Below are 27,350 nucleotides of genomic sequence, written 5' to 3' on the forward strand. Positions count from 1 at the left end.
AAATCGTTCTGGCAACAACAGTGCTGGCAGAGGAAGGGAAGACTCCAAAGGGGGGGAGGATTAGCCTTGTTCGTATCCAAGCAGAGTCCAGCAAACAGCTTCCACTACACAGAGAGGAGCTATGGTGCTCCCTCTGAGGTTGCACATGGAGGGCTGCCCCCCCACAGCAGTGCTTTCTGTCAGCCAGCTGCTGGCACAACATCTGTATCCCCCTCACCCTCCCTATACATAGCCCCCTCCCCACGCACACCAGCGGCCAAATCAGATTGCTTCCAAATAAACCCGAATTAGTCTCTCACACACAAAAAAACAAAAGCCCTCGAGCTGGAGACAGGGGGCTGTGGAAAGGAAGCCGCCACACCTGGCCAAGGAGCCAAACGAGGTTAACACCTCCGCTCCCCCTCTGCGCAGAATCCTCTAACTCAATTGATCCAGTTTGCTCGCCTTTTCGCTCCTGCCTCTTCGCATCTGCTCTGGCTGCGGGCAAAATTAGGTTCCCTTTGAATCAGCAACCCAGGAAAAGTGTGTTGCCAGGCCAGTGCACTGCACCCAGAAATAGAGAGGTCTAGTGGGAAGGGAGCCCATCTAGGGGAAGGAAAACTCTGATCCTAAACCTCCACTGCCTTGTGTGATATCTTTGAGGCAAGAAAAGGCTCAGGAGCGAACCCTACACAAATCCGGAGTGGGGTCCAAAAGAGGGGTTGGTGGCACCTTGAATGCCTCCTTCCGGCAACACCTGCAGCCAAGATGACGCCAAACGTCTTACTCTGATTTCCTATGGACCACATTAGTGGGGCCGAGAGGGGGGTCATGTCATCTGGGCAGCCCAGGACCCCCATACACGCTGCCCAGGCTTGTGCCCCAGGGAGGTCACTTTGGTGCTGCAAACACAGCGGTTTGACTTCACCCCCGGAGGCACACTCCATGGTTTCTTGAGACAGACAGATGCCAACAAGAAGTGGTGTACAAAAGTGAGTGGAAGGTGTGTGTGTGTTGTTCTGAGCTCTGTTTCAAGCCAGGAGAAAGGAAGGACAGCATCAGCCCCCCTGCCCCAAACCTGGTTCCCTACCAAATGGCACCTCCAGGTAGGGCTTGGGAGAAAGCCCTCTCTGAAGCCCTGGAGAGATGCTGAAAGTCAGCGTAGGCAAGGCTGAACTAGATAGACCAAGGACCTGACTCAGGGTAAAGTAGCTTCCTATGGAGAAGCAGAGCAACCTCGTATGATACAGGTTCTTGTGTTAATTACAGGAAGGCAGCCAGCAGCAGTAGGCTGTTGCCTTTATGCCCTGCTGGAGATCTCCTGCAGCATTTGGACTCCCCCTTGTTGGAAAAAAGAGCTTGCACTGTCTTAGAGCTGATCCAGCAAGACCAGGGGTCAGCAACCTTTTTCAGCCGTGGGCCGGTCCACCGTCCCTCAGATCATTTGGTGGGCCGGACTATTTTTTTGGGGGGGGGGAATAATGAACGAATTCCTATGCCCCACAAATAACCCAGAGATGCATTTTAAATAAAAGGACACATTCTACTCACGTAAAAACATGCTGATTCCCGTGGGCCGGATTGAGAAGGCAATTGGGCCGCATCCGGCCCCTGAGCCTTAGATTGCCTACCCCTGCGCAAGACAATTCGTTGCCTTCATAAATGACTTAATTGAAGGCCACACCCACACTTCACCGATCTGTGGCTGGAGCAGGAGATGAAGCTCTCAGCATGGGAGGTAACAGCTAGGGATGTGGAAATGGCCAAGATCCACTTATTAGTCCCATGCCCAAAACAAAAATGCACCTAGCAAATATGATCTGTAGTCACTGTTGTTTTCAGTCCTCAAAAGATAAGCAAATGATCGCTCTCCCCTCCACTTCATTTGCATTCTGTTTCCTTTGCATGGACATGAATGGGGGGGGGGAGATAACGTAATGAAAACATCATTAAGCATCCCCCCCCCCCGGCAGCAGGACAGCAACAAATGCAGAGTGGATCAGAAATCAGTCCTTTCCTTATACCCCTAGCTATGGCTGATTTGAAACAGAGGCAGAGGGAAAGGGAGCCTCTCTTTCCAACTCTGGAAAAAGTACTCTGCACATCCTCAGAGATCATTTGACTTTTTACCTCTCACCTGGAGTTGGGGGTGGGGAATACCCGTTCTGACGTGGCTAAAAAAAACCCAACAACAACGAACAGGTTGCAATGCTAGAATTTTGGAAAGATGAAAACATAAATCACGAGGGAAGTGTCATCCTGGCTCAATTTAAACCTTGAATTGACTCCCGTAGCCTGTTTTGGAAAAGAGAAAAGCAAAGTAATCTACACACACACCCTGCCAGTCCCAAGTTTGTCCCAATCAGTGAGTCAAATGCAGAGGAGAGACGGCAGGCTGCTCTCAGGCTATGGTGCAGTCAAGCCCTGGGTCAACAGCTGCTGAACTGTCTCCAGCCTTTCCCCTCCCAAGATAAATGGCAGGGTTTTAAAAGCTGGGTGGTCGTTTTTAAGCAGGGTGGGGCAGGTAAAGAGAAGGGGGCTGGACAGGCAAGCTGGAATCTAATGGGAGGAGGGTGAGCCAGGCTGGGGATCTCTGGAAAGAGAGGGACCCCTGGGAAGAGAAACGATCAGGCCTACTCGGTGGTGGCACCCGCCCTGTAGAATGTCTTCCCATCAGATGTCAACTATCTGGCTTTTAGAAGACATCTGAAGGCAGCCCTGTTTAGGGAAGTTTTTAATGTTTGATGTTTTATTGTGTTTTTAATACTCTGTTGGGAGCCACCCAGAGTGGCTGGGGAAACCCAGCCAGATGGGTGGTGTATAAATAATAAATTATTATTTATTATTATTATTAATCATAATCAACAACATCATCGTCTCTGCCAAGTTTTGATGGACAGCGTTTGGAAACAGCTCCTTGAGGAGAAGGGGCAAGAACATGCCTCTATTGAGAGGGCTTTAAAATGAAGTGAAACTGCGTGACTAGCTGAGGATGCAGAAGGTAGGAGGAAGGCCAAATCCTGACCTCTGCCAGCCACACCAAAGAGGCTAGCAGAGTGCCCGATCTGCCCTATAAGGTAGATTTAATTGATTATGTGCATCAGCAAGGAGTGCACAACTGAATTTTCTCCCAGAGCGTCTTAGTCCTTCAATAGTTTCCCTAGCAAGGTTTTCCAGTAGCGTGAAAAAACAAATAAATATTTCTTCCAGTGTGGATCTGTGGCTGTGCTGCTACCAGGTGAGGCTGAGCCAGATCAAAGGACATGGGGTTGTACCTCACACTAGCCCTACTGTAAGGAGACCCAGTCAAATTAATGAACGTGGCTAAGGTGCATTAATTTGAATAGGACTTCTCTGAGCAAAATAAAAAAAATTCCTTCCAGTAGCACCTTAGAGACCAACTAGGTTTGTTATTGGTATGAGCTTTCTCTGAGCAAGTCTCTCTCTCTCTCTCTCTAGCCTACTTTGCAGGGATGTTAGGAAGATGAAATGAGCAAACACCATTTACGTAGCACAGGATTGGACTCTGATTTTAAAAGCTACAGATTAAACCACATGCAGATTTGGGGGGACCTGTTGGAAACGTGCCGAGGAACGTCTCCTAGATCCTTCATGTGCTTGTGGGGCTTGTGGGGCACAGATGTATTGCAGGGTCTGTTCCCCTGCTCACACACTTCCCCTCAGCTGTCACGAGCGAGGCTGTGCAACAAGGGCAGCCATCGGCTGGGGATTGATAAATTGCTGTTTAAAATATTACCATATGCCACTTCTGATAATTAGCCCACAGCCCCAGGAGACAGCAGTAATGAGTGCTCTCAAGAAATAATTAGCCGGATCCGTCGGCTTCACCGGTGCCTGCCCTCAAAATGTCAAGACTTGCAAGATGCATGGATAGTGTCGTGACATTGCTTAGCCACTTGGTGGCGCTGGACTTGCTTGGGTCACTGTGAAAATCAGGAGCTTTTTATTCTTCCCAGGAAGAGATACTGCATTTTTTGCTCCATAAGACACACTTTTTTCCCTCCAAAAAAGTAAGGGGAAATGTCTGTGCATCTTATGGAGCGAATGTGTGGTCCCTGGAGCCGAATTGCTCAGGGGCAAAAAGCAGATCATGCTTTTTTTTTTATAAAGAGCTAAAGGCTAACAAGAGAGCAAGAGGGAATTGAAAAAAAGCCGCTCAGCAGTGGATTGCAAGAGATCTCGGAGGGAGACAAGGGAAGCTAGCTCCCTTCCGGGCCACGCCCCCTTGCCCAGGCCTTCATTGTTGAATGTTCTGCTCTGGAGGCTGCAACATGTGACTGGCTGATTGGATTATCTGGCTGATTAGATTATCAGAAGCTGCAGAACTGTGAGTTGAACAGGATTTTTTTCCCTTTGCAAAGTAAACTCAACAACTTTGAGCTGATCCTTTAAAAAATGGGGCTTTTCCTCTTTGCAAAAGAAGCTGCAGAACTGTGAGCTGATCCCCCCAAAAACGGGGCTTTCCCCCTTTGAAAACTAAGTGTGTCTTATGGTCAGATGCGTCTTATGGAGCGAAAAATATGGTAATTAACATTCACACTTAGCTTTGTGGTAGGCTCCTTCTCTGAGCCGGAAACTGTGACCTTCCAGATGTTGCTAGACCTCAGCTTGCATCACCCCTGACCATTAGTCATGCTAGCTGAGGCTGATGGGAGATGGAATCTGTAGTGCCCCAGGCTCCCCACCCCTGGCTCCAACCCTTGTGCGACATGGTGTAAGAAGTCAAGTTTTAGACCCATAAACTCCTAACAAGGAAACCAAAACGGTACAGCTCCCTGCACCGGAAATGTTCTGATGTAACAATCCTGCAAGGTGGCATGAATGGAGGGGGAAATTGGCTTGCTTCTGCCTGGCCGCAAAACTCCACAAAGAGGGAAGAACTGTGCAAGCAAGCTCACTCCCTTCCCTTCCCCAAAAGGTGGCACAAGCGAACTATTTTGAAAATTGGATGCCTCGAGGATTTTCTGCAAAATATGTTTGACCAAAATAATAATAAATAAATATTGAACGCCAGGATACCAATGCATAAAAAGTGAAAAGAAAACAAATAAATGCACAACTAATGGAACCACAATGCAATGTGGTGGCTCAGGAAGGGAGGCGGAGCCTGCCCAGAGATTGAAGGAGAAGAATCTTTCAGGTGAAGCGAGGGAGATCAGACAGAATCTAGACTTAATTATGAAAATTGGGGGAAATTCGGCGAATATATGAAAAAACAGTGCCCCACAATAAAACCCTGGATCCATCTATAATAATCTGTATTGATAATAAAGGAGGATACATAATGAAATAATTTGCAAATATAAGGTTTAGTGGTTATGGAAAGCAGATATGAACTGGTTTAATTAAGTAACCCAAGAGGACGACAAGTGGAAGTCTAAGATTTGGATATTATTCAGTGTTAAAAGTATGTATGTTGATTTATTTGTGTTTGTTAGATTATTTATTATAAGTAATTGGTTATTTATGATTTGAACTGAGGTATGTTGTTGGGTTCGGTATCAGTCAAGATTGAAATTTTTCATTTGTTTGTTTTTTTCTGTATGTTTTGATATAAATTTCAACAAAAGTTTATTTTTTTAAAAAAAAGAATCTAGACTTCATTGTCGCTTCACAGTAATTGCCAAATAGAGTCAGACCAGTAAGAGACAGGCAGGTCACATGAGCCATACTCACCTGCAGAATGTGGCCCCCTAAGTGCTGTTCAAAGAGCTCTGTTAGCAGGGTGTTCACATTCCTCCGGCCAGCAGCTGTCAAAAAGAGAGAGAGAGAGAGAACCCGCTATCAGAGAGGTCACACCTTGGACACCTCACCACCCAGTATTTGGCTCCCTGGTCTCCACACTTGATAGGGTGAAGCTGCTGGTGCCATGGCACTGAGACTCATGGTGTGACCAGGAGGGCAGGGATTCAAGAGGCTGAGAACTTGCAAAGTTACAGCTGGGGGGGGGGAGCGTGGAATTTGCCAGCCCTGGGAGATCCTTCTTGGACCCCAACAATAATTGCAACACGTATTGCAGGTTTGGCTCCAGCACGGAACTTACCCTCCCCCCTAAAGCTCTCTCTTATCAGCAAGAAATTTGTCCTAAGAGGGTTTAATCCACAAGATACCAGCTACTTCCTGCTTAAGTTTGCAAATGAGAGTGTACTTCTGAACATAAACAGATTCCCTTGCTGCTTCCTGATCACCCACTCCAACATCTTTGAGGTCAGGAAGCCACTTCCAAAAAGAGGGGGAGGAGGAGGAGGAGGAGGAGGAGGAGGAGGAAGAGGAGGAAGAGGAGGAGGAAGAAGAAGAAGAAGCTCTCTTTCATCTTATACAGGCATCCCCAAACTTCGGCCCTCCAGATGTTTTGGACTACAATTCCCATCTTCCCCGACCACTGGTCCTGTTAGCTAGGGATCATGGGAGTTGTAGGCCAAAACATCTGGAGGGCCGCAGTTTGGGGATGCCTGATCTTATATTTGTTAAGTTCAGGGGATAATGCACAGGGACCTCCCACCAAAGTTTCAGTCTCCTCCCCACCTGTCCCCACAATAAACAAATGAAGTGCAAAGATAATCTTTCCCACACATCCACCTCCTCGGTTTTCTAAGGTCTTTCTTTCGCTCAGCAGTGACGAGCGTGAGCATGCTGTGACATCACAGCAGCCCAGCCAGTGGTTGAGGAAAGCTTGTAGACCATCAGCTGTCAAGTGTTTTAATATAAGTAGGTCAATCCTAAACCTCATCCATCTTGCTCAAAGGCAAGAAAGCATCTCAAGCTACTGAACTACGGGGTTAGAGGTCAGCTGCAGAGACCCTCCTCCCCACAGCTTCTTCTGGTCACCAAAGAGCAAATTCTTAAGCCCTGGACATTACAAAAAGAAGAAGAAGAAGAAGAAGAAGAAGAAGAAGAAGAAGAAGAAGGAGGAGGAGGAGGAGGAGGAGGAGGAGGAGGAGGAGGAGGAGGAGGAGGAGGAGGAGGAGGAGGAGGAGGAGGAGGAGGAGGAGGAAGAAGAAGGGAGGGGCAGAAAGGTTGGGATTCTTTTCCAGAAGTAGTTTAAAGGTAGAAGTGAAATGTGAAGAAGAGGAGAGAACCCTCAGACAGAGATCTTTTACAAAAAGAGAGAGTTACAGGTAGGTAGCCGTGTTGGTCTGAGTCAAAGCAAAATAAAAAAATTCCTTCAGTAGCACCTTAAAGACCAACTAAGTTTATATTTTGGTATGAGCTTTCGTGTGCATGCACACTTCTTCAGATACACTATCTGAAGAAGTGTACATGCACACGAAAGCTCATACCAAAATATAAACTTAGTTGGTCTTTAAGGTGCTACTGAAGGAATTTTTTTATTTAAAAAGAGAGAGATTTACCAAGTAATTTGGCAAAACAAAAGCTGTTACTAAGAGGGGGATTTGCATCTCAATTCCGGGAAAATTTTTATACTGGGACATACAAAACAACAACAACAAACTAAGCCTGTCGCTCACATCTCCTCTCTTTACATGCATGTGCATCTATGCACATTGATGTTTGCAGAAACCCCAATGTGGGGTGGTGAGCACACACAAACAAGGGCCAGGCACTCACTCTGGGGGGAGACAAGGACAGAGCCCTGGGGGTGTGGAGGGGGAAGTGTGGAGGGGAGAGAGAGGGACCTGCCATTGTGCTCTGCACATTCCTGGGAGATGGGATTAGAATACTTATCAGCTCCGCATTCACTGCTCCCCAGCAAAGCTGAAAAGCTCACAAGACCCCGGCTTAACCTTCCTTTCAGCCCCTTCACTCCCTTGCAGCGAAGTTCCCTGGCTCAGGGGCCGAAAGAGAGGGGGTGTTGGGGGGTGACTTGCGGACAAGGACAGCCAACTGTGAAGAGCTGGAGATGGCAAGAGGAGAGGCCCTTGAAGAAATCTGTACCAAGCCCAAAAAAGATGGCTTCCGTCCCGCCACCTTTCTGAATTCCTGCCCCCATCCTGGGGCTGTTTTGACACAGGTGGGGAGGAGTTCAAAAAAATGCACCGGGAGTTTGCCTGGGCAGAAACCGGATCACTTGGTGCTTTGAGGTGGAATAGCAAAAGGACACCTTGAATCATAGAATTGTAGAGCCAGCCTGCCAATTAACCCTGGGAGCACACCCAGGGTCCACCAGGAAATATTCCTGTGCCAGCCCTGTTGAAGCCAACGGGGTGGGGTGGGGGGGAGAACTGGGCAAAATGCTGAGCCCCCTCTCCTATTCGTGTCAATGGGGCTGCTGCAGGGGCAGACCCAACTCTTGTCTGTCATATTAATTAATGATCATTAAATTTATTACCTGCCCTTCACCAGCAAAGTCCCAGCGCTTGTTACGACACCTTAAAAAGTGGGGAAATTTCTCCTGATCCTCATCCTGAGGTCACCCCCCCCTTTGCTCCTGGTGGTAAGGCTGTCCCCTGGGATGGAGGAGGGGTAGCATTCTGCCACTGCGTCCAATTTTGCAATTCTGCCCTAATCTTCTATCCCATCTGTCAATGGGATGCCACTGCAAAAGTTGCTGTGGGAAACAGCCGGGCTTCCAGATTTGAGCGTCCAGACTGCTGTGGCAAGGGGATCATTTGCACCCAGTGCCACAATCTTGCCCCGGCTCAGCAAACACTACGGAAAACCCACACCCACCTGTGGGCAGGTGGCTTTGCTTGAAAGGGACACAGATGAAATGGAAAGGCTGTGAGTCTGTGGCAGAACATCTGTTTTGCACGCAGAAGGTGCCAGGTTCAAATTCCAGGTGGAGCTAGGAATAAACCCCTGCCTTAAACCCAGCAGAGCTGCTGCCAGCCAGTGTAGACAATATTGAGCAAAATAGACCATGGGTAGGCAAACTAAGCCCCGGGGGCTGGATCCGGCCCAATCGCCTTCTAAATCTGGCCCGCGGACGGTCCAGGAATCAGCGTGTTTTTACATGAGTAGAATGTGTGCTTTTATTTAAAATGTACCTCTGGGACTGGCCCCCTGCTGAAAAAGTTTGCTGACCCCTGAAATAGATCAACAGTTTGACTCTATAAATTGGCATTCTATATAACCTTTTGGAAACTAGAGTTTGGAGCTCTGACCCCCCCCCCCAACTCCTCAGTTGCACAGTTGGTACAGAATGAGACCCTTACTCTCAGGGTCGTGGGTTCGAGTCCCACATCAGGCAAAATATTCCTGCATTGCAAGGGGTTGGACTAGATTGGCCCCTGTGGTCCCTTGAAGAATTCTACAATTCTTCAAATGCTCAGAGACATCACTTGGCTTCAGTAAAATCCTATTTATACGTCTGGTTCTCATACATACATGTGAAGCCGCCTTGCAGGGAGTCACGCCGTTATTCTTCCGCCAAGCTTATTGGGCACTGCTCTGGCTGGCAGCAGCCCTCCGTGGTCTCTGGCAGGAAACAGACATCCCTATCGCTGCCTACCTCATCCCTTTAACTGCAGATGCCAGGGAAATGGACCTGGGAGGGTTTGGGCTCTAGCACCCAGCTTGCCCTCAACCATGGGAAGCAGGCTGTGGGGTTAAGCCCCAGGTGAAATCTTGCCCCCCCCCAACTCAAATGGTCACCCATTGCATCTCTAAGGCTCTTTTAGTCTGATGCTCGACTAGGCAGACACAGACCCACAATACCATGATCCTGGACTTACTGGGGCAAAAGGAGGGGAGGAAGAGAAACCAATTCTCTTTTGGAGCTCACGTTCAAGGAGAAATACTATTTTTACAAGGAGAAATATTATTATTACAAAGAAAATCTCTCTCTTCCCCCCCCTTTTTTTTTTAAAAAAAGGAAAAATAGCTGCAGCGCCAGGCAGCCCCGGAGATGGCATTTATAATGGCTGTCTCCGTTATCTGTACGAATTTACTTGTAACTAACAAACAGAGAACTCCCTTGACAGACACTCGGAACAATACCAGCACCACTAATTGCCGCAATTTGCTCTGTCATTTTCTTTAATTCCTTCATTTTTCTCTCTTGAAATAACCCCGCAGGTCAGACAGAATGCTCCTATAATTAAAAGCATTTAATGTAAGAATTAGAAAGCTGCTAGGATTATGGGGAAAAGAAGGGTACGGTGTGGTGGGGGGGGAGTGAAAGAGGAATATATGGGGGGGGCAGAAATACACCCCCCCACACACACACAACACACACGATTGCAACATCGCCAGCTTTTAAAGCCATAAAGCAGGGGGAAATGACAACCACAGGCTGCCCAGAAAACACAAACACCTTATATTATTTGATTATTATTAGTGGAAACCTCTGAAAGGCAAAGACAGAGAGAGAAGGTGGGAGCTGCTGGCGTGGTGAACTTGGACTGGGACGACCCAGGTTCGAAATGTGATCAATACACAGTGTGAATCGGCAAGGGAGCAAGACAGCCGACTCTACAGGTGGAAGGAAAAAGCCAGCACATCAGGTCAAAGGTCTCCAACAAGCGGGCTGGGACCCACAAATGGACAGCAACAAAACTGTTGATGTGGCACCCTAATCTGATCAGCTTCCATGAGGACTCCCATGTGGTCAGAGCCAAGGTGGTGTAATGGTTTGGGTCTCAGACTAGGACCTGGGAGAGCAGGGTTCAAATCCCCATGCGGCCGTGTGACCTTGGGCCAGTCATTGTCTCTCAGCCTAACCTCCCTCACAGGATGAAATGGGGAAGGAGGAGATGAACCACGTACACAGCCTTGAGCTCCTTGGAAGAAAAGGCGGTATATGAATGTAATAAGTAACTACTACGGCAGGAGAAAGGCACAGGCCTTTTTCCAATAACACATTTCTGAATACTAGAACTGAGGGGAGAGAGACTTTCTGCAGGCAATGGCTTTCCCCACTTGCTTTGCTCCAGCCTCCAGCCCCTGGAGCCTTTCCCAGACCATGACTTTGAGAGCAGCAGCAGCAGCAGGGAAGAGAGGAGCTCAGGGATAGTTTTCAAAAAAGTAATTTTATAAGTTGTGTGTCCTCGTTTCTCAATTTGATCCTTTTACATGGTTTTGTACATTTTGTGCATTGCGATTTGCTCTTATTTTTGTTGATTATAGATGAGTAATTCTTTATTGTAATTGATAAGTGTAAACGATTTAATTATTATTAGCTGGTGTTTAATTTTACTGTTTATTTTTGGATTCCATTGGATGGAATCGGGACTGGGTCGGGACTGCTGATTCTTTTAGACCTGTCAGCAGCCTTCGATATGGTCGATCATGACCTTTTAGACCACCGCCTTGCCGACGTGGGGATTCAAGGCACAGTCCAACAATGGCTGCGTTCCTTCATCTCAGGTCGGGGACAGAGAGTGGCGCTAGGGAGGGAGTTGTCGCCGCGGCACCCCTTGGTGTGTGGAGTCCCGCAAGGCGCAATCCTTTCCCCAATGCTTTTTAATATCTTTATGCGCCCCCTTGCCCAGATTGTCCGGAGTTTTGGGCTGGGTTGTCATCAATGTGCTGATGACACCCAGATCTATCTGTTGATGGACGGCTGCCCTGCCTTGGCCCCGGACACACTCGCCAGGTGCTTGGAAGCTGTGGCTGGATGGCTACGTGGGAGCCGACTGAAGTTAAATCCTTCGAAGACAGAGGTCCTCTGGCTAGGTCGGGGCGACATGGGGTTGGGGGGCCAACTCCCATCTTTTGCAGGGGCTCAATTGGTACCGGCGCCTTCTGTCAAGAGTTTGGGTGTAACCTTTGACGCCTCCCTTTCCATGGAGGCGCAGGTTGCATCCACAGCAAAGGTGGCATTTTTCCATCTCCGCCGCATCAAGCAGTTGGTCCCTTACCTCTCTCGCCCCGATCTGGCCACAGTGATCCATGCGACGATCACCTCCAGGCTTGACTATTGTAACTCGCTCTACGCAGGGTTGCCCTTAAAGCTGACCCAGAAACTCCAGCGGGTGCAGAATGCCGCGGCGAGGCTCCTTACAGGGTCCCGGCCGCGGGATCACATTCATCCAGTGCTTTACCAGCTGCACTGGCTCCCGGTGGAGTACAGGATCAGGTTTAAGGTGCTGGTTTTGACCTTTAAAGCCCTATGCGACTTGGGACCCTCGTACCTACGGGACCGCCTCTCCTGGTATGCCCCGCAGAGGACCTTAAGGTCCACAAACAATAATATTCTGGAGATCCCGAGTCATAAGATGTCTAGATTGGCCTCTACTAGAGCCAGGGCCTTTTCAGTACTGGCCCCAACCTGGTGGAACGCTCTTTCCCAGGAGACCAGGGCCCTGCGAGATTTGTCATCTTTCCGCAGGGCCTGCAAGACAGAGCTGTTCCGCCTGGCCTTTGGGTTAGACTCAGCCTGACCCCTGTGTTTTTCTCCCTCATGGCTTGGATTTATGGCCTACTTGAAATGAGGCTGCACTTTAAATTTTAATACTGTATTTTAATCTGTATTTTAACTAATTGTTTTTATGTTTTATTGTGGTTCTGTTGGTGTCAGCCACTTATGGCCTACTTGAAATGAGGCTGCACTTTAAATTTTAATACTGTATTTTAATCTGTATTTTAATTAATTGTTTTTATGTTTTATTGTGGTTCTGTTGGTGTCAGCCGCCCTGAGCCCGGTTTTTGACTGGGGAGGGCGGGGTATAAATAAAAATTTATTATTATTATTATTATTATTCAGTATTGCTTTGTTTGATATAAGTTGTTTGTTTTAACGTTGTTGTGACTTTTTATATTGGATCAGATTGGTACTATTAATGTTTAATTATTTATTTTTATGTGTGTTGGAAGCCACCCAGTGTGACTAGGGCAACCCAGCAAGATGGGCGGGGTATTATTATTATTAATAACAATAACAATAACTATTATTATTATTTATACTATACTACAGCTGTGCCTCTGCTGAGAGAGCTTTCTATTTTACAAACTATTTCTATGGCTTTTGAGACCTCTCTTCAAATTTATTGCATTTATCTCCCAACTTTCTCTCCAAGGAGCTCAAGGTAGCGGTACATATTTCTCCTTCCCCTTCTCCACACTTATTCCTCACAACAGCCCTGTGAGGTAGGCTGGGCTGAGAGGCAGTGAATGGCACAAGGTCTCAGCCAGTGAGCTTCATGCCCAAGTTTGGGGGGGGGCAGGATTCGAACCCTGGTCTCCCGGCTCCAGGTCTGATCCTCTAACCCAGGGGTAGGCAACCTCAGGCCCGTGGGCCGGATGCGGCCCAATTGCCATCTCAATCTGGCCCACGGACGGTCCGGGAATCAGCGTGTTTTTACATGAGTAGAATGTGTCCTTTTATTTAAAATGCATCTCTGGGGTTTTTGTGGGGCATAGGAATTCGTTCATTTTTTTTTTCTTTTCAAAATATAGTCCGGCCTACCACATGGTCTGAGGGATGGTGGACCGGCTCACGGCCCAAAAAGGATGCTGACCCCTGCTCTAACCGCTGCACCAACACCGGCTCTCTATGAATGAAATGAAAGTATGCTGAACAAAATTAATGAATGGAAGTATGCTGAGAACTAGAATGCTGAAATGTCCATTGCGGTGGGACAGCTGAAGGCCGGTGGGTCAGGAAGTTGCTGTAAGAGTCTGCAAGATGTGAGACTTGGAGGGAGCGGGGATGCCACATCAACTTCTCCCTGAATCTAGGGTCTGGGGGCAAAGAACAGGAGTCATTTCCAGGTCTCTCTGCACAGTTGCCAACTCCTAATGCCACAAGCACCCCCTGGTTGACACACTCCTTCGTCCTTTTTTAGAATACAGTCCAGGCCCACTCTGCTTTTTTGAAGCTCCTGTTCTGGAGATCTACGAGGGGAGAATGCTGTGCTGAACTCTGTGGTGGGGCAGATTTTCAGCGCACGAAGGAGGGCATTGTAGCTGTTTCTGCCCTGAGCGGGAGGGAACAGCTGCAAACACCTCTAGGAAAGGCAGCAGCAGCTGGAATAAAGTAAGTGAGTAGAAGGAAGGATGGAAATATGTGAGAAGGTGGAAGAAGAATGGCAGCCGAGAGGACAGGAGGAGGGCAGCTGCTGATGGAGGGCTGAGAAAGAAGTTGAAGCAAGGGAGAGAGGGGCAAAAGAGACTGGGCAGAGAAAGAGAAGGCAGAAATTCAGGAGAGAGGAAAGCAAAGACTAGACAAGGTGACAGAGGACAAAAAGGGCAGGAAGGAAGAGAGAGAGAAAGAAAGGTACCAGCAGATGACAGAGGAAGGAAGGAGGCGGAGAAAATCGTTTTGGATGCCATTTGTGCTTTTTAGTGTAAAACACAAAATATAATGGTGATTACCGTAAAACATGTTGGATAAGGGATGGGTAGAGAAAGGGACTTGACATTTCCAAGGGAATTTTAAACACCCGAGAGATGGGTCATTCATGTGCCCATTTCACAGACAGAGAATAACAAAGGCCTAGGAGTGACTTGGCCTGAGAGAGTTTGTGGCTCTTGCTAGATTTGAATCCAGGACAGTGATGTAAACCTCATCCTCACCAAGGTCATCAATCCATACCGTTTTTCAGGCGGCACGTGAAGGATCAGACAACAGAATACCGTAGTCCTTCAAGTAACCAGCTCCCCTGAATATAGAAAAGTAGCACGTCACAGAGAGGGATACTCATGTTGTGTATTGAGTCAAAGGATTTTATATCTGTATTATTATTGTCTGTATTTGCATTAGGATAAAGTAACTGCCTTTTGGTCCCAGAGGGTACAGCTACTATTGGTTCATTTAAGCTGCTGTATTTGGATCCTCTGTCTTATTGGTTTCCTCCAAAAGGCAGCACTGTGATTGCGTGATATTGTTCCCTCCAAAATGTATCCCTTCCTAGCTAGTCCCCTGTCCCTATAAATGTAGCTTTCCTCTCCTCAGTCTTCAGTCTTGTTCACTTTAATAAAGAGCTGTTACTAGAGAACTGTCTCCAGCATGTTATGTCAAAAGAGCTGAAATCAAAAACCCCACGTCACAACAACTGGCGACGAAGGTGGGATCCGGAATGCTGAGGAGCGGTTAAACACAGCCCTGCCTCAGAGTCCGGATTGCAACTGAGAACAAGACTCACTGGCCAGCTGAGAAGACGACCCTGCCCGCTAGGACAATGGAGAGTCCAAGGGTATTGGAGCCCTTCCAGCCATCAGAGCCCCACACGTGGGAAGACTACGTTGAACGCTTCGAGTTCTTTGCAGTGGCTCAAGGGATCACCGATGCCAGCAAAAGAAGGGCCACATTCCTGAGCTACTGTGGGCCCGAGACCTTCAAGCTGGCCAAGGCATTGCTTGCTCCAGCGAAGCTGAGTGAAACATCTCTCAAAGATATTCTTGCCTGCCTAACGAGCCACTTGGCGCCTACTGAGACCAAGATGGCCCGGCGGATGGAGTTCCATAAGAGGCAGCAGCGTGCTGGGGAGTCTGTATCCACATTTCTGGCTGAGCTCCGGAAGCTCGCTCAGCACTGCGGCTTCCAAAATCTGGAAGAGACTCTCCTGGATCGGTTTATTGGGGGTCTGAGCAGCAAGAAAGCCAGAAGACGCATCGTGGCTAAAGAAGAGGTTACCCTTGCTTCAGCCTTGAAGGAGGCCACCGCCACGGAGAATTATGAAAGAGAGGAGCTTGATGCCAGTCGCAAGGCCACTAAGCCACAGATAGAAGTTGCGCATGCCATGGACGAGCTAGAGGCTACTCCGAGCCAGAGCCCAGTCCGTGGGGTCGAGTCGGTGCGTCAGGCCTGCACAGTGCACAAAGATCGCCGAGGCAGTTGCCCAGGTTGTGGCGGAAACCATGAGCGGAAGAGTTGTCGTTTCAGGGATGCTGTGTGCCGGACGTGTGGAAAGACTGGTCACATTGCCAGGGTCTGTAGATCGGCGGCGTCGGGAGCAACAGGAGCACCTAGACTGGAGCATCGCAGACCGCCCACAGCAACTCGTTTTCTAAAGGACTGCCACTACGTAACGGAGATCAACGGGAGGGCCGTGCAGTTTCCAGCGCAAGGCAAGGCACACGTCAAGGTGAAGATTGAGGGTCAGCAGTGCGACATGGATGTGGACTCCGGATCTGCATTCACCATCGTGTCGGACCAGACCGCGAAGACATTCTTCCCCAGGGGTAAGTTGCCCCCTCTGGAGCCCTTCCCGGCAACCTTGCAGTCATACTCAGCGGGCCGCATCCATGTTATGGGAATGTGTGCCGTGAGAGTACAGTTCCGGGACAAACAGGCTGTACTCAAACTGGTGATTGCGAAGGGCAGTCGCCCCAGTCTCCTGGGCACTGACTGGTTCCCCGCCCTGGGACTGAGTATATCAGGGCTTAATTCAATACAAACCTGCCCTGAGATGAGCGAGGCATTATGCAAGGAATTTGCTGGTCTCTTTAATGGAAAACTGGGTTGTTATAAAGGGCCCCCAGTTGACTTCGAGTTGGACCCCGGGGTGGCCCCAATCCGACTCAAACCAAGGCGAGTGCCATTTGCACTGCAACCCAAGATCGAGGCAGAGCTGGATAAATTGGTCAAGCAGGGAGTTCTCTCACCCGTGGACTCTGCTAAGTGGGAGACTCCAATCGTCACACCCCTTAAAGCAAATGGGGAAGTCAGGATCTGTGCAGATTACAAATGTACTATCAATAAGGCACTCAGGGGAAACTCATACCCCATTCCGGTCGTATCACATCTGTTGGCTAAACTGGCTGGGGGCAAGGTGTTTGCCAAAATTGACCTGGCACAAGCTTACCAACAGCTGCCAGTAACCCCACAATCAGCGGAAGCACAGACTATTGTCACACATAAAGGGGCGTTCAGAGTTAACAGATTACAGTTCGGAGTTTGTGTGGCCCCAGGGATTTTTCAAGGGCTCATGGAACGCCTGTTAAGAGGTCTGCCGGGGGTCTTGCCATTTTTTGATGACGTTTTGATTGCTGGAAAAGACCCACAGGAACTGCTTTTGACTCCTTGCGAGGAATGCTGAGTAGCAGGAGCGTCCTTGCTCATTATGATGAGTCAAAGCCGCTGGTCCTGGCATGTGATGCCTCTCAATACGGTCTGGGGGCTGTGCTGAGTCATAGGGAACCGGATGGGTCGGAAAAGCCCATCTCTTTCTATTCCCGTACGTTGTCGCCCACGGAGCGCAACTATGCTCAAATTGATAAAGAGGCACTGGCTATTGTGTCCGGAATCAAAAGGTTCTATGATTATTTGTACGGTCGCCATTTCTCCATTGAAACGGACCACAAACCACTGTTAGGGTTGTTCAACCCAAACAAACAAACGCCACAAATTCTCTCCCCCAGAATGTTGCGTTGGTCAATATTCCTGAATGGGTTCCAGTACACCTTGACCCATGTGCCAGGGAAACAGTTGTGCCATGCTGATGCGCTGAGTCGATTGCCCCTTCCTGGCGGGAGCAATGAGGATCCTGCTCCGGCGGAGCACATTATGATGCTAGAAACACTTCCGGGGGCTCCTGTAACAGCTACGGATATAGCTGAGAAAACGAGGAAAGATGCTGTTCTCTCCCGTGTGCTCACTTGGGTGGGGAGGGGGTGGCCAGGTGGTCCGCATGAAGAAAAATTCAGGCCTTATGCGACAAGGCAGCACGAATTGTCCATGCATAAGGGTTGTCTCCTATGGGGAGATAGGGTGATCATCCCAGCACCACTGAGAAACAGGGTTCTTGAGACGCTTCACATGGGACACCCGGGAATGGTCAGGATGAAGTCACTAGCCCGATGTTATGTGTGGTGGCCTGGAATGGACCAGAACATAGAACAATGGGTACGAACATGCAAGGCATGCCAAGAGGTGCGGCCAGAAGTGGCCAGAGCACCAGTCCACTGGTGGGAGCAGTCCAGGACTCCCTGGAGCCGGCTGCACATAGATTTTGCTGGGCCATTCCAAGGGAAGGTCTTTTTGGTTATCGTTGATGCATATTCCAAATGGTTAGAAGTGGCGATGGTCCCTAGCATGGCATCAGCTGCCGTAATCAGGGTGTTGAGGCAGCTGTTTGCTACCCACGGGTTACCTGAGACCATTGTATCAGATAATGGGGCAGCTTTTGTATCCCAAGAATTCAGGGCATTCTTGGCTGATAACTTCATAAGAGGGGTCACATCCGCGCCCTTTCACCCATCCTCCAATGGGCAGGCTGAGCGCATGGTAAGAACAGCCAAAGAATCCATTGCGCGCTTAATGGAGGGTAACTGGTCGGCTCGCATTGCGCGAATGTTATTTTTGCAGCATGCGACGCCGTGTACTGCGACGGGCAAGTCGCCAGCCGAGCTGCTCTTAGGTAGAAGACTGGTAACGGTGCTGGATTATGTCCACCCAGATAAAATGCCAAACCGTAATTCAAGAGCAACCCCCCAGGCTGAGACTGACACAACAAGGTATCTCGCCCCTGAAGATCTGGTCTGGGTGAGGAACTATTCACGAGGTCCGCGGTGGGTGGCCGGTGTGATCACCCGGGCTAGTGGACCTGTGTCCTATTATGTGACCTTGGAAAATGGGCAAGTTTGGAAGAGACATATAGATCAGCTGAGGCGCCGGGCGCTCAGCAGGGAGGAGTCAGATAATTCATCCCTGGCTAATGACGCACAGCTGCGAGACCAGAGTGAAAATGGTCCAGAGGTGCAGTCACCAGGGGTTTCAGCAAATGAACCAGGGTCTGCTAGTCCTCATGATGACGAGGTACAGGTCGGGGACCCTGAGATGTCTGGGACTCCATCTGTTCCTGATGAAAACCCTATAGCAGCCCCTCCACCACAAGTAACACCCAATCCAGAACCTGCAACACCTGTTGTCAGGAGATCAGGTAGAAGTTGTAGGACCCCACAGTACCTGAGGGATTACGTCTGCTGTGCTCACTAGGGGGGGAGGGGTGTTGTGTATTGAGTCAAAGGATTTTATATCTGTATTATTATTGTCTGTATTTGCATTAGGATAAAGTAACTGCCTTTTGGTCCCAGAGGGTACAGCTACTATTGGTTCATTTAAGCTGCTGTATTTGGATCCTCTGTCTTATTGGTTTCCTCCAAAAGGCAGCACTGTGATTGCGTGATATTGTTCCCTCCAAAATGTATCCCTTCCTAGCTAGTCCCCTGTCCCTATAAATGTAGCTTTCCTCTCCTCAGTCTTCAGTCTTGTTCACTTTAATAAAGAGCTGTTACTAGAGAACTGTCTCCAGCATGTTATGTCAAAAGAGCTGAAATCAAAAACCCCACGTCACAACAACTCAATCCTGGCTTTTCCCCCTGACATGCTAGCTTACTATGTGTGGGGAAGAAAAAGAGTTTGGATTTGATATCCCGCTTTGAGGCGGCTCAAAGCGGCTAACAATCTCCTTTCCCTTCCTCCCCCACAACAAGCACTCTGTGAGGTGAGTGAGGCTGAGAGACTTCAGAGAAGTGTGACTAGCCCAAGGTCACCCAGCAGCTGCATGTGGAGGAGCGGGGAAGCGAACCCAGTTCACCAGATTACGAGTCTACCACTCTTAACCACACCACCACACTGGGAGTTTGGTTAGATGGAGGAACATCCATCAAGGAAGCTCTCAAGGGAGTTCTGAGCAGGCGCAGCCCAGGCAAAGTTTGACCTCGTGAGAACTGAGGCAAAAAATGCAAATTGGATAAATTTTGGGTTGGCTCCCACTCATGAGGCGGCCTTAGGCACCGATTCCTCTCAGTCTCGTCCCCCTCTTTCCCCAGCTGCAGAACGGGGCCGCTAAGAATAATACAAGCCTACCTTTCAGGGCTGTTGTGAGGATGAGTGGCCTAGTGTTGGACTCCAGGCCCATCGCCCCCAGCCAGTGGTTGGGGGGGGGATAGAATCCAGCCACATCTGTGGGTAGCCACAGGTTCCTCATGCCTGAGCTTTATCTCTGTCTTAAATTCTTGCACTGCCTTTGGGGGTTTGATCTCCCCCTTTCCTTTCACAGCTTCCGAGTTTGGTGGGGGGACGCGGGTTAAAGACGGAGTCCAGTGCAGAAATGACTTTCCCAAATCTCCATGTGGCCACGCTGAGGTCTAGGAACTTACTTTTTTCCCAAATAAAATAAGGAATTACGTGTGAGGTTTGATGCAGTGCCCATGTGCTCCAGTGTTAGCGGAGCAGCAGCCCAAAGGTAGCCGGCAGCCATACCTGAACAAAAAGAGCAACCGAAGAACTGATTCTGCGGTGTGCATTGTGCGAAAACAAGGCCCGCAGCGGGGGAGGAAGATTGGGGGGCGGGGGGTGGACAGCACATGCAAGCACCATCACAACTGCAATCCACATAGTAATTTTGTCCTGTCATCGTGCAATAATCATAATATTTCACCCTCCACTGAACAATGGTTCTTAATCTCTTAAAACTGGTTATTTCCCCCTCCCTTCATTCCAACGCAGGAGGAAGCTTTATTTAAATGAATTTATTTTGCTGCGTCTAAGAACTAACAGCGCAAGGCCTGTTCAAATCCTGGACTTTTTTGCTGACTTTCAGGGGAGCAAATGGCGCACATGCGAGAAAGGTCACCATTCACTTCTATGGAGGGGAGTAAAGGGCTGTTCTAAGGGACATTGGGGCTCAGCCAGATTCCTGCCCCGCAGCCATTTAGAAGCTGAGTCTCTATTTGCACAGCTCCGCCAATTAGTTTCCGAGCCCAATTCAAAGTGCTGGTTTTGACGTATTAAACGGCTCAGGACCCAAACAGCTCAAGGGCTGCCTCTCCCCCTATGAACTGACCCAGACCCTGCAATCAGGAGGTCAGGAGGGCGACAACATGAGAACGGGGACTTTTCTGCAGGGGCTCCCTTTTCGTGGAATGCTCTCCCTAGGGAGGTTTGCCTGGCACCTTCATTACATGTTTTTTTAAGTGCCGGGCAAAAACCTTCCTCTATAACCAGGCCTGCGGCATTCAACTATCTGTGACGTTTTAGAAGTGGATGTTTTTACGCTATTTCTCTTTCCTCTTGCCTTTAAAGCATCTAAGTGGGGTTTTAAAAAATAATAATAATGTTTGTTTGTTTGCTGCTTTGGTTTGCCCTGGGCAAGACAAAGCAACTAACAAATTTAATAAAAAAACAAATAAGCAAATAGACGCCTCCTTTCTCATATGAGCCCACCCGCTTTCTGAGATCATCACCAAAGGCCCTGCTCTTCCTTTGGCGGTCAGACAGGCAGGTATCAGGTATGGGGCCTCTTTAGTAGTGGCACCCAAGCTGTTGAGTCACTCACAAGAGGCATATCCCACCCCATATGCGTCAACACTGTTTCATTTGAGTTCTTAAACAAGAGGTAGCTGGAAACTCCTGTCCCATTTGTTACCTTCTGCAGCTGCTTATTTTGAATTTGTTATTTCCATCTCACCGCACTGGCCTTTGACACCTGAGATATAATTCCCGCCCCCCTTCTGATTGTAAATTGTTTCCACCGATTTAAATATTGTGTTTTCATATTGTTGCAACCCACCCTGGGACCTTATGGCGAAGGGCAGGCCCAATCAGAGAGAGAGAGAGAGAGAGAGAGAGAGAGAGAGAGAGAGAGAGAGAGAGAGAGAGAGAGAGAGAGAATATACTGTATAGTGAATCCAGTTCTCGAATTCTGATTAGAAAAGATACACAATTTTAAGAATGGATTCCCTCCTGTTACAAAATCCAGAGTTTTCTTGAGGAAGCTACTGCAAATGGAAGGAGCAGGACAGCTGTGCTAACTAAATCAAAGCAAATATTTTGCAAGATCGTTCCTCTGGCATCAAGCGGAAAGGTGCAGGGATAGTGGAACCTGACTGGAGGCCAACAACAACAACAACTGTACCCCACTCATCTGATTGGGTTGTTCCAGCTGCTCTGGGCAGCTTCCAACAGATATAAAAAGACAATAAAACATTGAACATTAAAAACTTCCGTAGACAGGGCGGCCTTCAGGTGTCTTCTAAAAGTCAGGCAGTTGTTTATCTCCTTGACATCTGGTGGGAGGGTGTTCCATAGGGAGGGTGCCAACACCAAGAAGGCCCTCTCTGCCTGCTTCCCTGTAACTTTACTTCTCGCAGGGTGGAACTGCCAGAAGGCCCTTGGAGCTGGACCTCTGTGTCCGTCCGGGCTGAACGATGAGAGTAACTGAGCCAAGGCCTTTTAGAGATTTAAAGGTCAACAACACCAACACTTTGAATTGTGCTCGGAAACTTACTGGGAGCTCTTAAACCCCTGACTTAGTGGAGGCTTTCATGCTCCACAAGGACAAGGAGCTTGCTTCAAAAGTGCGGTATGTTTAAGAAGCCACAGATTCTGAAGAAGCTAAAGATCACCAGATTCAAGGTTGAAACCTGAAGAAACCCAACAAAATTAAGAGCCCCTGCCTTCCAAACTCCACTCAAGATGCCAAAATATTGTTAAGCAGTTATTGCTTTGACCCGCATCCGACCCCCACATCATATCCTGATTGACACTGCTTTTAATCCATGGTAGATTTTTGCCAGTTCCTTACTACCATTCTGGGTTACACTGCTATCTAAACTTCAAGGGGGTTTTTTGGGGGGAGGTGGGAGGTGGCGGAATCTGTTTTAAAGCCAAAACTAATTTTTGCACTCTGTAAAAAATAGGCACATCTGCCTATATCTTCTCATTTGTACTGATGGGCAAACTCTGCTCAGCAATCCTCATAAAAGCTCTCATGAATGAAAAAATTGAAGTTTGTAAATCTGAAAAATTAAGGGAACACCTATTTTGGGGACCAGAAAGTTTTTTTAAAAAAATGGGTGAAGTGTGTCTGCATCCTCTACAAGTCCCATGCTACCCTTCTTGAGAAAAAGAAGTCACTTACCCTTTCCCCCCTTATCCAAAAGTTAAGCATTCTTGGCTCAGAAATGAACCTCATTCTATGCCAGGCCACACTCTGGAGCAGGCCCAGGCAAACTCAGCCCTCCAGATGTTTTTGGGACTACAATTCCCACCATCCTTGACCACTAGTCATGTTAGCTAGGGATCATGGGAGTTCTGGTCCCAAAACATCTGGAGGGCCGAGTTTGCCTGTGCCTGCTCTGGAGGAATATGAGGTCCCAGCTATCATCAAGTAGCTTTTCAATTTCAAATGGGGAAGCATAGGTGCTGGCTCCCTGGGGCTCCGAGCACCCACAAAATTCCCCATGAAAAGGCCGGGCTCCCACAAATTTTGGCGCCAGGGCCATGCATGTTGCATGGCTTCCATGGCCCCTGGGCACCCACAGTCAAGGGGTCAAGCTGGCACTCTTGTGGGGAAGGGTTGGATTTTGGTGGTAGAAGTTTGCATGCGGAATGCCTCGGGTTCAAATGCGGCAATATCTCTAGATAGGACTGGGACACACCCCTGCTTGAACCGCTGGAGAATGGCTGCCAGTCAGTGCAGACAATGCTGAGCCAGATGGTCTGATTCAGTATAAGACAGATCTCTAATGTATGTTCACATTTGCCCCCCATTGCTATTCTTCTGGTATGATTTATTCTACTTGCGGGTGGGGAGAAAAGCAAGGCCCCAAATCCATCCTGGATTACTGCCAACCCTGCTCAGCTCCTACCCCAGAGATTTCAAAGGTCTGTTGCCTGCACACCTGCAGCGTTCTCCTTGTACCCATGAGGGCTGAGAGCATCTTTCGTTGCAAACAACAGACCCAGAAAAACAGAGACTGCCTGCAGGCCGAATCCTGCACACACTACTTAACAGCCAAACATTTTGGAGGGCAAGGAATATTATCCTTTCCTAATCCAGCGGAGTCTCCCTTCCTCCGGCAAAAGTGTAAGGGGGGGGGAAGGGTTCCCTCCCCCTTTCAAAAAGAAGAAGCAGAAGCCGCGAGGGGGTTAATGTCAAAATCTGGCGGGATTATTGGAGTCACAAAAAAGAGAGCCGTCCAGAGCTGGAGCAATCACTGAATTCTTCCCCCAAGTGTGTAATTATGTGAGAGAATAAAGCCAGTGGAATCGCGGCGGATTACGGCCGAGCAGCTGCAAACCCCCTTTTGCGCAGTCGGAGCAGCAGGAGAATTAGCTGCAGCTGAAAGGCAAAGAGCAAACCCGTCTCTTGGCTCCTTGCTGGCAAAGTTAGCTGGGAAGGGGCCTAACCGATGCCTCATGATTTGGAGATGGGAAGGTGACAGTGTGGGGAAGAAAGGAGGGAAGAATATTCTGCGCCGCCTGGCCAAAAGATCCCAAGATCAGTTCCTGGAACTCTGAGGCTCGCTGCGGAAAATGCCTCCAGGGAATTACTGGGAAATATCTCCAGGGAAGACCAGGTGCAAAGTTGTAAGCACTTGCTTAGTCTTTATACACAGCTGTGGAACCTTTTTCGTGCATCCTCAGCAAAACTTACAACAGCCTGGCCAGGTAGGTCTCTATCCCCCATTTGGCAGGTGGGGACCTAAAATTGAGAAGGAGAGAATCTGCAGCGCTCTTCTCTCTGCGGAAGAGAAACACGCCAAGCCAGGGACAGTACCGTGTCGTGGACAGAATGCCCATGGAGAGACCCGAGTTCAAATCTGTCCTCAGTCGTGAAGCTCACTACATGCCCTTGAGCCAGTAACTTGTCTCTCACCTTAGCCAACATTGCAGGGTTGCTGTGAGGATATAAGAGCAAAGTTCTCTAAGCTCCTTAGAGGATGACCAGGATTAAAATAAGGCATCACAGTCGCCAACCACCAGCACCAGCAGCACAAGAAGGGCAGCATTAGGGCAAGACGGGTGGCGCTAAGCTTCCGCTCACTTTGTTCCCATCATCCGCACTCCAGCCAGCCCTCGCCTGTTCTCTTCCTCCTACATTGCAAGCCAAACGCATCCCGTCTTCCGCCGACTCAAACACCAGCTGGGGCAAGAGGGGACAAGGGGGTCTCCACGCATCCAGCCAACACGAGCCAATCTGGGTCAATTTGACTGAGTGGCCCGGGGGTGGTGCAACCGTGGATGGTGGCCAAGCGTGGGCGAGTCACCTTTGCAAGGGGGAAAATCGAGGCCGCAGCCATTCCTCCGCCTCCCTCCCTGGTTGGGGGTGGAAGAGACAGGAGTCGTGGTAAGGCTGGGCTTCAGCAACTGAGTTTGGGGCTGTCCCCTGGCTCTCCGCCAGGCTGAGGGCAATTTGGTACCCGCTGAGAAGCAAGAGGACAGGGCGTGCAGCCAAGGGACTTAACGGCAAACGGCGGGTGCCTAAATCATCACGCACCCAGGTCCATCCATCTCTCTCTATCTGTCTCTCACACCCACGGCTGTGGTCTGCTTACCGGGGAGGAGAGCAAGGACATAAGGAGCACCTTGCTGGAGGAAATCTGCCTGAGATAATAAGGAGAGCTTCCTGGATCCGGCCAATGGCCCTTCCAGCCCAGCATCCTGTTCTCACAGCGGCCAAACAGATGCCCCCCACAGGAAGCACACAAGCAGGACCCGAGCACAAGATCAACTCTCTCCTCCTGTGGTTTCCAGTGACTGGGGTTCAGAACCATTTCTGCCATCAACCGTGGAAGCAGAGCCTTGCCGACAGCCTTACCCCTCTGTCCAATCCACTTTTTGAGAGCATTTCTGTCCCCCAAGTGCGAACAGACACCCCCGCTGTCCCATCCACAACGTGACCGAGGGCAGCAACGCTGGAGAAGGAAAAGTCGCATGCATGTGAGGTAACGGGAAATGGAAACGCAGGGAGCTTCCACAGAGCTCAATGTTGCCCGCAATGACTGGCAGCCGCCGCTCTCCAGGGTTTCAGGCAGGGGACGTTTCCCAGCCCTGCCTGGAGACGCTGCCAAGGACCTTCTGCATGCAAAGCAGGTGTCCTGTCACTGAGACGCAGCCCTTCTCCAATACAGGCAGAGAGAGAAGGTGGAGATAATGCCCCTGGGTCAGGATAAGGATTTCTGTCCCGGATCATGGGCTGTCAAACAGCAGCCCCACTGGGTTTGCCCATAGTCAGCTGTTGTGTTATTTCGCCTTTCCCCTCCTTCCCCAACTCTTTCTGTTATAAGCTCTTCTGGGAAAGGACTTTCCCTCCATTTGCACTGCTGGGCGCATTGTCATGCATGCAACGATGGTGCTATTAAAATGAGAATGCATGACGAAAATAAGAATGCAGGGTGAAACTGCAAAATGCAACGATTTAAGAACAGGGAATCGGCCGCCAGCAGGCAAAATGGGCCTGCCAAGGGCAGTTTTCTCCAGCTCCCGATTGTCTGACCCACATTCAGGCAAAGTACAGGTGAAAGTTTCCCCGTTGCAAGGAAGACATAAACATTTTAAAGCTGTCAAACGCGTCTTCCCCTTACGTGCTCATTCATTTGGAAGATTCGCGAAGGGCTTAATGAAAGAGATCGCTAATGGAGTGCAAAAGGAACTGTAGACAAAAGAGGAGCTAAAATCAGCAAGACCATAAAAAAACACAAATTTATGTACATGCATTGCAGGGGGTTGGACTTGATGACCCTTTGGGTCCCTTTCAAAATCTATAATTCTATGAAACTATTGTGACTGAAACACAGATAAAAATCAGAAAAGCTTTGAATGTAAGGATAGGAAACTAAATGATGCCCCTGGGTGGGCTCTTAGATTGTGTCTCTCTTTTTTGATTCTGTGCACGAGACGCCCATTCTGTACACGAATCGGAGACGGGAAATTTTGCTTCCATCAGGGGCTACATTCCCTTGGGTGTCATCTGTCAGGGGCTGCTGCTCAGGACAGACTCTCTGGCTACATTTGCACCACGAATGTTAAAGCACTATGATTCCACTCTAAACAACCGCAGCTTCCCCCCAAATAATTATGGGACCTGTACAGTGGTACCTTGGATCTCAAACTTAATCCGTTCCAGATGTCTGTTCCAAAACCAAAGCATTCCAAAACCAAGGCGCGCTTTCCCATAGAAAGTAATGCAAAATGGATTAATCCGTTCCAGACTTTTAAAAACAACCCCTAAAACAGCAATTTAACATGGATTTTACTATCTAACAAAACCATTGATCCATTAAATGGAAGCAATAAACAATGTGCTGCAGTCACACAATCAATCAATCAATCAATCTGTAGCTGAACTGGGTTCCACACAGTCGCAGAAACAAAACAAAAAAGAGCTGCAAAAACAAAAATGCAAAATAAATAGCAAAAACAGACAGACCTCAGCGTAACACTCAAAACGGAAGTGTGGCACTCAAATCGGAAGCGTAACACTCAAAACGGAGCACGTTCGGCTTCCGAAAAACGTTCGCAAACCAGAACACTTACTGGCCTAATGTGATGTGATCTGCTTCCTCCAAACAAAATATCCTAGAGGCTGCATTCTGGATAAATCAGAAAGAATTTCCTGGCTGTGCCTCCAAGGCCAGCCGCGTGTTTGGTGATGGTCCACAACGCTGTCACCTAGACGGGGCAAACTTTAACTCGGAGCCTGATCTCTCACGAGGGACAAGGAAGGAGCCTGCTAAGCTCCACTCTTTTTTATTTATTTTGCAAAACCCACATACCT

General features: G+C 48.9%; 1 protein-coding gene across 1 annotated transcript in view; it reads right to left on the bottom strand.

Annotated features, from left to right (window-relative positions):
* NPAS1 (neuronal PAS domain protein 1) overlaps positions 1 to 27,350 on the bottom strand; it is a 71,093-nt gene that overhangs the window by 35,596 nt on the left and 8,147 nt on the right. The window contains exon 3 of the mRNA XM_035120195.3: positions 5,677 to 5,750. Coding sequence (XP_034976086.3) covers positions 5,677 to 5,750 — 74 coding nt within the window. The remainder of the gene's footprint in view (positions 1 to 5,676; positions 5,751 to 27,350) is intronic.

The sequence above is a fragment of the Zootoca vivipara genome, chromosome 6, assembly GCF_965207765.1.
Source record: "Zootoca vivipara chromosome 6, rZooViv2.hap1.1, whole genome shotgun sequence".
Taxonomy (NCBI): Eukaryota; Metazoa; Chordata; class Lepidosauria; order Squamata; family Lacertidae; genus Zootoca; species Zootoca vivipara.